Raw genomic sequence first — 14,038 nt, 5'->3', positions numbered from 1 at the left:
CCTCCACAATCTTCTCTCAATCAGTCCAGTCCTTCATTATCTTCTCCCGTGCTCAATTATCTCCCCTCTTCTCTGACCTCTGTTCTGTCTGCAATTGTTGCCAATGCCCTGATGTTTCCAGCTTTGGCTTGATACTGCAGACATGTCCTCCAAGGCAGCCAGCCAGCCTCTCAATCTGCAAATTCAGAGTTATTATGTCAATGACTGAGTGATAAATTTATGGAACAGGTTCCCTTTGTGTAGTGGAAACGAACAGTGTTGATGCAATCAAATGTGAAGTAAACAGATTTTCTTTAAGAAAGTAATGTTTTGGGACATGATGGAGGGGATTTTCTGACCTCGCATGCCTGGTGCAGATTACACCGATACCGGGAAACAATCTGCAGACCGAAAACTGGATCCTCACCTGATGCCAAAAGGTTTGCAATCATCCTAGCCCCTTTCTACTGACGCAAACCAGATCATGCACAGAAAGGACACGAGGAAGGTTAGCATGAAACTGACTTGATTTCAATCTCAATAGTGAGTTTGGCACTCAACCGCTCTCCCTTCTGAGTATTTCCACCTCTCCGGCAAGATAGGTGGGCGTGAATTGGCACGGGTCTGCACTAGCGGAGACCAGGCTCGATGGCCACACCAGGGAGATCAGAGCTATTAAAGCCCTCAAGTGGTCAGGGCATGGCTGGGTAGCGGCCACCAGGCAGGCGTCACCTGATACCCTAGCAGTGCTCATTGGACTTGCTGGCAGTGTGAGTTGGGAAATGCCAGTATGTCAGGGCAGTGCCAAGGGATGTGGCAATTAAGGGTGGGGCCTGAGTGAGGCCTATGATGGGAGGACACTATGCAGGAGGGGTGTGCTATATGCAGGGAGTGCTATGTGGTGGGGGATGATGAGAGGGCATGTTGGGGTCATCATGGAAGACCTATTTGGAGGGTCCCAATGCCAGCAATACTTATTGGGGAGGGGGGGAACATGCCACCGATGAGGGAGGTGTCCTGATATCTGGGGGGGGAGGGAGAAGGTCTACCATCGCCCTTGCGAAACGACGTCCAATTGCTGTGTAGTCAAGTTCACCAATGCGTTTAGGCTCCACCCCGCTCCATACTGGCACGTAACTCATCGCTCTCCAAAAAAGTGACATGAGTGTGGAACGATTGCAGTCCAGAGAACATCCGATGGACCAGTGCAGAACACTCTGGTTTTCCCGCCGTTATGACACTTAGTTTTATTTTTTGGAAAATTCTGCCCATTATCTACCTGCATAATTGCACAACCTTTGGGATGTTCAAAGCTAATAGGTGATCTTTTTTCAGCCACCAGCTCCTATGTTCCTATTTCCATTGCAACATCAGTCTATTTCTTAACTGCTTCCAGAATCTTTGAATTTGCAGCTCTGTTCAGACATTAATTCCACATATTGATTACACTTCATGTCCAAATACATATCTGACATCAGCCTAAATTAACTTAATTGGTTTAAACCCCCTTATCTCCTGTTGATATTCAATCACATTATCATTACTGAATTCCCTATCCTGGGATTACCATGGACTAAAAACTAAACCGGATCAGTCACATAAATACTGTGGGTACAAAAGTAGATCAGAGGCAGGGAATTCAGTGGTGAATTCCAGACTCCTCAAAATCTACCTATCATCTACGAAGCACAAGTCAGGACTGTGATAGAATACTCTCCACTCGCTGGATAAGTGTAGCTCCAATAACACTAAAGAAGCCTCATACCTTCCAAGACAAAACAGTCCTCTTGGTTGTATCCCTTTTCTACTTTGAATGTTCACTCCCTCTCTCACGATGTACAGTGACAACACAGCGCATCTATCTACAAGATACACTGCAGGAACTCAAAGCTCCTTCAGCACCTTCCAAACCCATGATTTCCACCACCTGGAAGGATAAGGTGGGTAGATGCATGGGGACCCCACCATCTGCAAGTTCCCCTCCAAGCCACACATCAATGCAACTTAGAATCATAGCATCATAGAAACCCTACGGTGCAGAAAGAGGCCATCTGGCCCAACAAGTCTGCACCGACCACAATCCCACCCAGGCCCTACCCCCATATCCCGACATACTTACCCACTAATCCCTCTAACCTACACACCTCAGGACACTAAGGGGCAATCTTAGCATGGCCATTCAATCTAACCCGTTCATCTTTGGACTGTGGGAGGAAATTGGAGCACCCAGAGGAAACCCACACAGACACGAGGAGAATGTGCAAACTCCACACACGCAGTGACCCAAGCCGGGAATCAAACCCAGTTCGCTGGAGCTGTGAAGCAGCAGCATTAACCACTGTGCTACCGCACTGCCCTTGGAACCATACTGCCATTACCTTGCTGATACTGGGTCAAAATCTAGGAACCTTTTTTTTAATAGCATTGTGACTCATCCTACGCCGCATAGCCTTCAGTGACAGGATGGGCAATAACGTTTTGCCTAGCCAATGATGCCCACATCCTGTGAAAGAATGAAAAAATTGCACTGCTTTACTTACTGTCACAGTTTCACTTGAATTATTGTTCTAAATTTTGCTCTTCATAGTCATTGCTATTTTATATAAATCTTTAATGCTTCCTGTTAATAATCTAACAGTTCTGTGGTGACTGTTTTAAATTTAGTTTCCTTTTTTGGAATTAAATTCTAAATTATAAAATTATATATGTTCCAAGCTTCTCCTCAATGAACCACATTAATTCAATTCTAATTTGGCATCGGAAGCAATTATTTCTCACAAATTAATTAAACCTGATCAGGTATAGATTTTGAAATGAAAGATACTTCCTGTCACAGTAAACTAGTAGCCATATAATGACAACAGAAGTTCTTATCAAGAGTTGAGTTGCACACTGGGAAAAAAATAGTAGAAGCAATATGTGAGGAAATTGAGACAAGAGAACTGGTAAAGCGTAACATGTTTGAGAGGAAAATTGTAACTTTTGACTTTTGGAAATCTCTTCAACATGTGAGGTAATGCATTTTGGTAGATTAAACCAGGGCAGGACTTATTCAGTTAATGGTGGGGTGTTGGGGAGAGTTACAGAACAAAGAGATCTAAGGGTACATGTTCATAGCTCCTTGAAAGTGGAGTCACAGGTGGACAGAGTGGTGAAGAAGGCATTCGGCATGCTTGGTTTCATCGGTCAGAACATTGAACACAGGAGTTGGGATGTCTTGTTAAAGTTGTACAAGACATTGGTAAGGCCACACTTGGAATACTGTGTGCAATTCTGGTCACCCTATTATAGAAAGGATATTATTAAACTAGAAAGAGTGCAGAAAAGATTTACTCGGATGCTACGGGGACTAGGTGGATTGAATTATAAGGAGAGGCTGAGTAGACTGGGACTTTTTTCTCAGGAGCATAGGATCTGAGGGGTGACCTTATAGAAAGAAGCTATTCAGCCCATCAAATCTGCATTGACTCACCTAAAGAGCATTCCACCCAGGTTCTCCCCTCCGCCCTATCCCTGTAACCCCATGCATTTACCGTGGTCCATCCACTTTAGGTGCACATCTTTGGACCTTAGGAAAAACCAGAAGAAACCTATATAGAAACAGGAAGGACATGCAAACTCTATATCGACAAACACCCAAGACTGGAATCAAACCTGGGTTTCTGGTGCTCTAAGGCAGCAATGCTAACCACTGTGCCACCCCACATGTAGCTCTACAGCCCCTGCAGCACCACTGGGAGAGATGCACTGCTGAGGCAGGCATGAGTCCTCAGGGTGCGTCAAAAAAGGTGGAATTTTAAAAATTAGGGAGCCAAGCATGCAAAGGAAAGCCCTCTGGGGATTGGTGGACCACAGAAGCTGCCATTCCTGCCTGAATGCCCCTCTTTGGACCTTGACTCCAATGGGCCCTCAGGCTTCTGCATACAGGCCACCTTCCTGAAGCTGGCAGCCTTCCCACATGTTAGGTGCCACTACTCATCATAGGCAAATTGGCTTAACAGGGCTTTTAATAATGTAATTTGGTTACCCACCAAGCATCTGTAGCTTCAGTTGGGAGTTAGGTTCAGTGCAGAATCCCTTGAAGGTGCTCTTTTACTTTGTATCTCAGCATTCTTGTGAGGATGGGGGTGGGGGTTAATTTCAAGGCTGAAGAATCATACTTTGGACACCATGAAGTAAGCTTTTAATCTGGAGGTTATGTTTATTTATTAGTGTCACAAGTAGGCCTACATTAACACTGCAATGAAGTTACTGTGAAAATCCCCTGGTTGCCACATTCTTGAAGCCTGTTCAGGTTCAATGACGGAGAATTTATTATGGCCAATGCACCTAACCAGCATGTCTTTTGGACTGCACCTGGAGGAAACCCATGCAGACATGGGGAGAACATGCACATTCCTCAGAGACAGTGACCTAAGCCAGGAATTGAACCTGGTTCCTGGCACTGTGAGGCAGCACTGCTAACCGCTGTGCCACCGTGCAGTCACTATTCTAAGTCTGAACCCAACTGTGACCATCTCCAGACTGATCCTTGCTCAGGATCAGATGTCTTCTTATATCTTATATTAGCAGTACTGTTCTTAGTCCCTTATTAACCCGTTACTTACCAGACCCTACTACTACAGATATCATTGTCCTTATCGCATCTTTAAAACCTTGCAACCTAACTTATCAATCATAGGTTGTATACATGCTCCCAATGATATTGCATGAAAACAAAGGATGTTTTGAACACTGTTTGGCTTTATTTTTGAAGATTGGAAATATTTGCTTTTGAATACTGATGCATCTCACTTCTTGCAGTAGGTTATTCACTTTGGCTGTAAATACTAATCAGGATGGAGCACCTCAAATTTCTTTGGCTGGAACCAAATAACAGACATTGTGTGTAAAGTTATGGAGCTGAATTTTGAATCCCACTGCATATGAACTAGCTAGAGGAGGACATGACTGAGTTGCGAATTCTGTGGGATGCCTGAAGGTTATAGAGCACTGGAGGAGGAGAGCCGCAACAAGCTGAGCAGCACATCATCCTCAAAGGACTTTCTTACATCTCAGTGAACAACGAGGCTAGAATTAGCTCTGTTTCTATGGAGAAATTTGCATCTTATCCTAGGACAAGACTTTGCATCTCATTGTACAATTATCACTACATTCACTAGAACAGTGAAGAGTACAACTTTTCTATGTCAGTAAATTATTTTAACGGGCCATTGATGACATATAGACTGGATCAATCCATGTCTATGAGTGCATCCAGCAAGTAATAGATGTTGTTTTGTTGCTAATATAAATCTCTTTACTGATACCTAGAGTATGGATGAATGGATGCTATTATGTAAATATCTTTTGGCTCACTGTAGAGCCGTGCTGTAGTAATGTAAGCAAGGAAGTATTTTCAAGAGATTTGACCCTGTTCATGTGCACGTGGTTGACATGATGAGATGTAAAGCTGGAAATAGAGAGAAGCAGTGAACACACACCACCAATAAAGTTCTGTTGGTTTTTACTAATGTGCCCCCGAGTGTCATGTCTCCAAATACACAGCATCTGCTTGTCCTCTTTTTCAGATTTGCAAGTTACCTGGACTCTAGAAATGAATGGAACCAGTGTCATTCTTTGTCCCCCATGGACAGCAGTGCCCTACATGTGACTACTTGTATGAGGTTCAAATAGTGTGTTACCATTACCATACAATAATGCAGACAAATGCCAACTTCTCAGGCAGTTTGCAAGATCCTGTTATCGTAAGACAATCTACTATGAAGAAACACCCCCAACTTATATAGTGCCATTCATGACCCCAGAATGTTTAAACATGCTTTATAAGCAATTTTGAACCATAGGCACATTTGTCGTATAGGAAAGAGTTCTACTATTCTTTAATAATAATCAAAGGAGTGGCTGTTAGTGGATTCTGGCTACTGAATACATTGGTGAGAACACCTTTCGATGCAGCTGAGCAATATTATAAAGAAGCTTATACATCTACAAGCAGCCATACAGCCAATACAAGGATACAAAATCAAAGGCTCAGGCGCTTAGACTATTCACATTTATATAAAACATAAATTTGGGAAGGAAACTCGGGGTAATTGTGGCATGTTGTAAAATACTAAACCTCAGAGGATTACACTGACTTTAACCATTCGGTAAGGATATTATCAGTAAAACGACAGGCAGGTCACCATGATCAATGTTCTCCATGAAGCAGCTCATCACCAGCTTCACAACAGCAATTAGGGATGGATAATGAGTGCTGGCCCAGCCAGGGGAGAAAAATTCAGATCAGGAGCTCAAACCATCTAAACTCCAAATGTGGATCCAAGTTCAAGTTCAAGGATTGTAGCTGAAGAATTTGCTTTGGGCCCAACATCAGTCAACAAAGGCAGGCTTAGTAAGAACAGTGTGAATTATTGTGAAATGATTTTACTTTACACAATTGATGAAAATAACTGAAGAGCCTAATGGCTTTTAATATAACCACAGGTACAACACGTAAGAACATAAGAACATAAGAAATAGGAGGAGGAGTAGGCCATCTGGCCCTTCGAGCCTGCCCCGCCATTCAATAAGATCATGGCTGATCTGTCGTGGCTCAGTTCCACTTTCCCGCCCTCTCCCCATAACCCTTAATCCCCTCGCTTATCAAAAACCCATCAACCCGATTCTTGAAAATATTTAGCGAGGCAGCCTCCACCACTTCAACGGGTAGAGAATTCCAGAGATTCACCACCCTTTGAGTGAAGAAGTTCCTCCTCAACTCCGTTCTAAAACGCCCCCCCCTTTATCTTGAGGCTGTGCCCCCTAGTCCTACTGTCTGTTTTGAGCGGGAAGAGTCTCTCCACCTCTATCCTATCCATCCCATTCATCATCTTATACGTCTCAATGAGATCTCCCCTCATTCTTCTAAACTCCAATGAGTACAAGCCTAGTTCATTCAGCCTCTCCTCGTAGCTCAACCCCCTCAACTCCGGTATCAGCCTAGTAAACCTCCTCTGCACTCCCTCCAAGGCCAAAATATCTTTGCGCATCAATCTTCACTATTTATTGCTCAGCTTCTTCAAGCATCTAATGGGAAACTAGACAAGTACGTGAGGGATAGAGGAATAGGATACTCAAAGTTATGAGAAGGCTACTGCAAAGCCTAGACACCAGTACTGACCATTGGTCAAATCTGCTGCTTAATTTAAACTTTTCCAAGCAAACACCTTGCAACTCTTTGAATCAGTGATAGCTTAATTTCGGACAAGAAGTCAACCTATTCCCACTGATCAATCAGCCAGGTGTGCCAACTGAGTGCGCATGATCACTAAGCGCAGTGCCTTCTGGTATTTGTAGTTCGGTCTTCCTGCTTCAGCCGTCGTTTCCCATAGTGCTCAGCGGTCCTCATTTCCGCTTGAGCGGGGAAGTTCAGGGAGAAGCTTCCAGTGATTGCAATCGGGAGCCATGTTGTGGGCACGTACGGTCCGTAACTTCAGCACCTCGCTGATCCGCCGGTCGCATTATGAGGAAGGCCCGGGAAAGGTAATGGGACGATCCACAATTAGGGAATTGCCGTGCCGCAGAAAGCAGAGGCTGGTTCGGGGCCTGTTGCGGATATTTAAACCCGGGAGGAGGTGCTGACCGGCCGGCCGGGGAGCCCGGGCTGTGTGAGGGCAAAGACCATCCCCAGAGTTAGAGCAGTCCAGGCTGGGAGAGAGGGAGCTCGGCCAGAACCCCCGGCTGGTTCCATTCTTTGTACCGAAGAGCGTTTCACTTCACTGGGGAATGAAGGGGGCCGTTAGTCGGTGTTTCGGAGGCGGAAGAGAAGCTGGCTGCCGCCATTACCTTCCCCGCTGCGGAAGAGGCCTCAATGTCACCGTTAGCAGCGCTCTCAATGTCAGTAGTTTAGGGATTTAGTATCGTCTTACCCCATTTCCTTCTCCTAATCTATGACCGACATTGTGTCCCCATTTACCCCTATCTCACTCTCTTTAATCGCCCTTAGTTAACATATTTAACCTTTTGAATGTGTTGCCTTCCAAATTTGAATGTATTTCATTCTTCACCAGTTTACACCCAACTCCAAACCTCTCATGGGAGCTCTAGCTAGCCTCACTTGCTTGCTTTCCTATATATTCTAAAAATTATTTCATGGGATGCTGGCTTTACTGACAAGGCCCACATCGATTATGCATCCTAATTGACCTTGAACTCGCAGGCCTGTTGGAACACTGCAGAGGACAGCTAAGAGTCGTCCACGTTCCTCTGGATTTGGATTCACTTAGGCCAAACCGATTATGGCTGGCAGATTTCCTCCTGTTTAGGAAATTGGAACCAGATAATTTTGTGGTCACCATTGTTGAGACTAGCTTTCAATTCCAAATTTTAACAATTAAATTTAAGAAGCACCAGCTGCTATAATGGAATTTGAACCCATGTCCCCAGAGTGTTAGCCTGGGCTTTTAGGTGATTTAATCCTCTGGAATATGGGTTCAAATTACTTTCATGCCCTTGTGGGTGTTCCAAAGAGTTTTGCATTTCAGTGAAGTACTGTTGAAATGGAGATTTGAGTTGTATATTGGAAAAGATGGTTTGAACCCTCGCCGCTGCTCTTCACATTAGATTTTTTTCTCCTGAAAGAGTTCTAATTCTCCCTCCACAGATGCTGTCACACCTCAGTTTTTTTCCAGCAGTTTTGTTTTTATTTGATTTCTGGTATCCCCAGTTGTTTTGTTCTCCCATACTACTCTGCAAATTCACTGAGTTTGCTTGCATTAGTGACTGCTGTTAAGTAGTCAGTGGGCTGTAAAAATGCTTTTTGACACATCAAGAACATGATAGTAGCTATGGGTAATGTAATTTCTAATATTTTAAAATTGTGCATTTTCTCTTTCCCCAATCCTGTGAATAAGTCTGCCTTTTGCAAAACCATTTTCAATGGCTGAAGTCCAACTTGATTGATTTTTGAGTCAAAGGTCTCATTTGAGCAGTCTTGGTAGTTTCAACTGTGCTGAAATGAATAAATGCATCCAAGATTAAATAGTAACCCAGTGACCTTGGAATTTAAAGTGATAATCATTTGAAAATTCATCATTAGATGACTCAGATAATTGGTGAAACTCATTGTTTGCCACCATTACAACTGTATAATAGCAACTTTGTGTCTGCAATTAAAACATGTAAATCCAAAAGTTGCTGGCACTGTCCTTGTTCTGGGTGTGCTGTGACATGACAGAAAGCAATCAGTGAGAAATTGCTGAACAGATAAGAACTTCCCTTTTTATATTTTAATATCATTGTTTAGAAACCCTTAGGTTGTGCATTGTTATTGAGATGTAAGTGGGCTTTTAATGGTATACAAAATCTAATATGCCCAAAGAGTCTTTGTCCCTAAAAAGATAATTCTGTATTTGTCAGATATCAGACTTTTTTCTGATATTCCAAAGAATCATATGGCATTGACAACCCCGTGCATCTACCCTGCAAGACCCACTGACACCAAAGGGAAATTTTAGCATGGCCAATTAAGCTAGTTCTCACATCTTTGGACTGTGGGAGCACTTAAAGAATTTTAACGCTTTATTGTTCATTTTGCAATACAAATTAAAATCTTTACTTTTCTGTATGTAAAATTCATTTAGCAGATAAACAGTGCTGTTTACTGTTTGAGAATTCTTCAGCACAATTGGCTGCTTACCCTGTTTGACCACTTGCCGATCCCTTTGATTTGATGCTAGATTCAAATTAACACCAAGAAAGGTGAAGTCCACACTGCAGATATTTCTAAATCTTTGATCAGCTGTCTTAGAAGTTAGTGGCAAGCTTCATCTCTTTGCATTAGACTAAGATCCAGTCTGATAATTATTGTAATGGTGCTGTCCAAGGTTTAAATGTTACTTGAAAAGGTCTTTGATGGAAAGATAACAGATACTTCCACTCCAAAAATTGCATTACTATAGCAACTTTGACTGTTGTGCTCATTTTGAGGTCAAACGTTTCTGTCATGAAAATCTTATGTTGAAGTGCAGGTTAAATTCTGTAATGGCTATCAATAGCAGAGCAAACAGTTTTATACTGAAACTGCTTCCCAGCGTGTGATGGCTTTGTAACAACATTTTTTCTAGGTGTGTCTGGCACATATGATGTGAATTCTTTAAGTGAGTGATACTGTGAAACTGTAAACGCTTGCTGATGTGCCAACACCAAATCTACAATAACTTACTTATTTTCTTTACTTGACCTTTAATTTAAAATACTTGTTTTTCTTTTCACTTCAACAGAACTTGCCATTTTCAGTGGAGAACAAGTGGCGACTGTTGGCAATGATGGCAGTATTCTTTGGCTCTGGCTTTTCTGCTCCATTCCTGTTAGTCTGGCACCAAATGCTCAAGAAGTGAGACTACATTATTCAGTAAGTGGCATATTGTCTAAAATTGTCATACTGAGATTAAATTAACTCAAAAGAATATATTTTCTTATTGGTGTATCTGGTACATATGATGTGAATTTATTGAAATGAGTGGTTCTGTGACACTGTAAACGCTTTCTGATGTACCAGAGCCAATAAATTGTTTAGCCTAATAACTGTCAATTTTCAAGTATTAATTGGCATTCTGTGTAGTTAAATGATTAATCATGTTATAAGTTGGGTCAGTTGGATCTTGGCTGAATAAAATTGTGATCAAGATTGGTGGTTACTTATAGACACAGTGCAAGTCTTGCGTCAACAGCGTGCAGTCCATCTCCCACGCCACAACCCTGATCCCCTCCCCTCCCCGAGCAAGGCGAGTCCCCCTTGCTCTCTCAGTTCACCTCTTCACGTACAAAGCATAATCCTCCACCATTTTTGCCAACTTCAATGTGATGCCACCACCAAATACATCTTCCTGTCACTCCCTCTGTCAACATTCTGTAGAAACTGTTCCTTCAGGGATAACCTAGTCCATTCCCTCTCAACACCTCCCCCATCACCCATGGCACCTTACCATGCAAGGAGGTGTAACACCGCCCCTTTACCTCATCCGTGCTGACTGTCCAAGGCCCAAAACATTCATGTCAGGTTAAACAGTGTTTCACTTGCACCTCTTTCAATTTGATCTATTCACTGTTTCCAAAGTGGTCTCTATCAGAGACCAAGTGTAGACTGGCCAATTGTTGCGCACAGACTGTGGAGGTCTTCTACAAAATCAGGACCCTGACCTCTTTGCTTGCAATTTTATCTTGCACTCCTGCTTCTATGCCTGCATGTCTATCCTTGGCTTGCTGCAGTGCTCCAGTGAAGCTTGCCACAAACTGGAGGATTGGCATCTCCTCTTCCTGTTAAGCACTTTACAGCCTTCTGATCTCAACATCAAATTCAGCAACTTCAGATAATTAGTTCTACCCCACTTTGATGCCTTTGTTTTTATTTTTAACTGTTGTCTACCTTTTTATTGCTTGATTGTCTTTATTTTTTTCTTTCCACCCTCCATTCTTCCCCTTATTTTACCCCCTCCTATCCATCTCCCTCTCACCCACATCTTCATCTGTCACAGTTTACCTTCTGATTTCAGCTCTGCTGTTTACCTATTCACACCTTCTTATCCCTCTGTGGATTGCTGTTAGCAGCTTTTCCCCATGTTTTTTGTGGCTATGACTCATCTTTCTTTCCCTCATCCTACAGCATAAATATCTCCCACTTTCTGTGCTTTGTAGCTTTGCCAAAGGGTCATCTGGACTCGACGTCGGCTCTTCTCTCCTTACAGATGCTGCCAGACCTGCTGAGATTTTCCAACATTTCTTGGTTTCTAGCATCAGCAATAATTTGCTTTTATGCAAATTTTCAGTTTGGTTCAAATATGACTGGCAGTGCAGAAATCACTCGCCAAGATAACCACCTGGAATAGAATTACTCAAATTAACTTTTTCAGCTCAAAGATGAGTGGTTAGTTATTTTTCTAGCACTTTTGTCAAATGTGATCCAACTAAAGGTTTATTAGAAATTGAAATATTCACTAATGTGCATTATGCTTTGCAAGTGGAAACTACTCACTGTTATTCACGAGTAGAAAATGAAAGCCCATTAAAATCTAAATCTGAGCTTTAAAATTTGAGGACATGGTTAACATTTGTTTTGTCTTGTCTGGAATTTTATTTGCCACAGCAGATAGAAATGTCATGTAACTTGTACAGTACCATGAAATTAGGTGATTTAGTCATGTGTTTTATGTGTATATGCTAAATGTCAGAAGTTTAAGTGCATTCTAATGAAATTGAGTCTGCCAAAACCTTCCCAGGAAAGGTTGAACAAATGTGGAAAAATTGATGTACTGTTCTAGTAATAATTATTTTAAAAAAAACTAACCTTTTTAAAAGTATCGTACACTTTTTGGATACCTTGGAAATTTGTGGCTTTTGGTTCAGAACGAGGATTGCGTATTGGCATTAGGGAACAGGAATTCCACTTGGTAGTGGTAATAGCATAAAAATCAGCATCATATGTAATAAAGTGGCACAAGTCTCAAAACAGGGATTCAGCATGAGAAGTGTTTCACTTAAGCCTTTCAAACCTTAATATTAGCAATGAAAGATCATAGACCTGAACTGAAAGCCCTTTGTTTCACCACAGATGTTGCAGACCTGCTTGAGTATTTTTTGACATTTTGATTTTTACTTTGAACATTGTGGTTAGGTTTGTTCATGTTAGACCTCTATTTGTTCCTGCTTCTAAACTGATGCTTTTGCTTTTCAGATGGAATTCTATCTCAACTGTCGTGCATTACCTGCTGAGCAGCTTAAATCCTCATGAGTTTGTGCTGTCAATCCTTCCAGTGAGATGTTCTTGTAAATAAAAGTATAACAAATTAAACATCTTTCTTTTAATTTGTACTTTATTGTTATGAAAGCCACTTGACATTTGCAATTTAGTAAATATACATCAATCCCTCCCAGACCAACATCTCCTTGCTGAAGCAATCCAGAGCTACTAACAACACTTGGCTAAAATTTCTAGTTTGAAATTAATAGCTTTGTTAAAATAAATACTTAAAAACAAAAATGAGGATGGGTGACAGAAGTGATTAACAATGAGGGTGATATTAAGGAATAAACATGGAAACAAAATGGATCGTGAGGAGGTTTTAAACGATTTTTGTGAATGTCCTGGAGTTTGTGAGGCTGTAACTAAATATTCTGGAGTATATCGGTGGATGAAGGAATAGGGAATAGAGAACAGAGATTAAACATGAAGCATCAATGTGATTAGGACTACTTGCCTCAGCAGCGGGCAAATCCTGATACTGTTTGGGGTTCATGCTATGTTTCTAAGGCTCCCGTAGAAGTTATATGTAATATTGATCCCATAATGCAGAGTTTTCATGTGAATCCAGTTGTGGTTCTGCTTTATTACTGTATTGTTATTCCAGAAATCATTAATTGTCTATAATATGGTATATTGGCTGTAAGGTGACAAAAGACTAAGGGTTTACGGGTGAGACATGACTAATCATATTAGGAGACAATTACTTGGAAAGACCAGTAGTCAGATTTGACAATCCTATCATAAATTGGCAAAAATACCAAAAAGAGCAACAATGTGGGAGTTACTTAGTCACAAGAACAGATAATCATGTAAATGGTCAGCCTGGGCAGTGATAAGAAAGAGGAAGACTGCTTATATAAGCAGTTGGGAGGATGAGTATGCAACTGTTGTAAACATAAATGTAGCTCACAAACTCATGACCCTTGAGAGCAGTCTTGAGTGCTTCTCCCCTGCATACAAGCTTGAATAAAGCAGCTTATTTGAGAAATCATCCTGCACCGAATCTGTTGTCTTCTTGCCAGATCTGGCATCCTCATCTATGCAGTTGGAGTAGTAACTAGAAGCTCTGACAAATGAGCTAAAGAATGTGATTTCTACCATGGAAGTTTTAATTTCAATTTAGTTTTCAAATGTCTGGAAATTTAAAGTGCTGATATTTGTTGGTTGGGTTGTTGTAAAGATCCATTCAATTCTTTAATGTGTATTACAGAAGGAAACCTCATACACTTGTGCAGTTTGGGTGAAATGTGGCTCCAACCCCACAGCAACATGAAC

At 41.7% G+C, this 14,038-nt stretch overlaps 1 protein-coding gene across 1 annotated transcript; it reads left to right on the top strand.

Moving 5' to 3' along the window:
* Positions 1-7,369: 7,369 nt before the first annotated feature.
* Positions 7,370-12,815, top strand: cox7c (cytochrome c oxidase subunit 7C). The gene is made up of 3 exons (XM_080189169.1): positions 7,370-7,506; positions 10,245-10,375; positions 12,695-12,815. Exons 1-2 carry the CDS (start codon positions 7,429-7,431, stop codon positions 10,359-10,361), a joined length of 195 nt encoding a protein of 64 aa, XP_080045295.1. The 5' UTR covers positions 7,370-7,428; the 3' UTR covers positions 10,362-10,375; positions 12,695-12,815.
* The last annotated feature ends 1,223 nt before the right edge of the window (positions 12,816-14,038 follow it).

This window comes from Carcharhinus amblyrhynchos, chromosome 5 (assembly GCF_965287045.1).
Source record: "Carcharhinus amblyrhynchos chromosome 5, sCarAmb.v2.hapA, whole genome shotgun sequence".
In the NCBI taxonomy this organism is placed as follows: Eukaryota; Metazoa; Chordata; class Chondrichthyes; order Carcharhiniformes; family Carcharhinidae; genus Carcharhinus; species Carcharhinus amblyrhynchos.
The sequence above is the reverse complement of the archived record's forward strand: the minus strand, read 5'-3'. Positions and strand labels throughout refer to the sequence as shown.

Excerpts from the sequence above, each read along its gene's own strand:
- cox7c (XM_080189169.1), top strand. The coding sequence starts at position 7,429 with ATGTTGTGGGCACGTACGGTCCGTAACTTCAGCACCTCGCTGATCCGC. Across the intron at positions 7,507-10,244 it reads ATGAGGAAGGCCCGGGAAAG|AACTTGCCATTTTCAGTGGA; the intron begins GTAATGGGACGA and ends TCACTTCAACAG.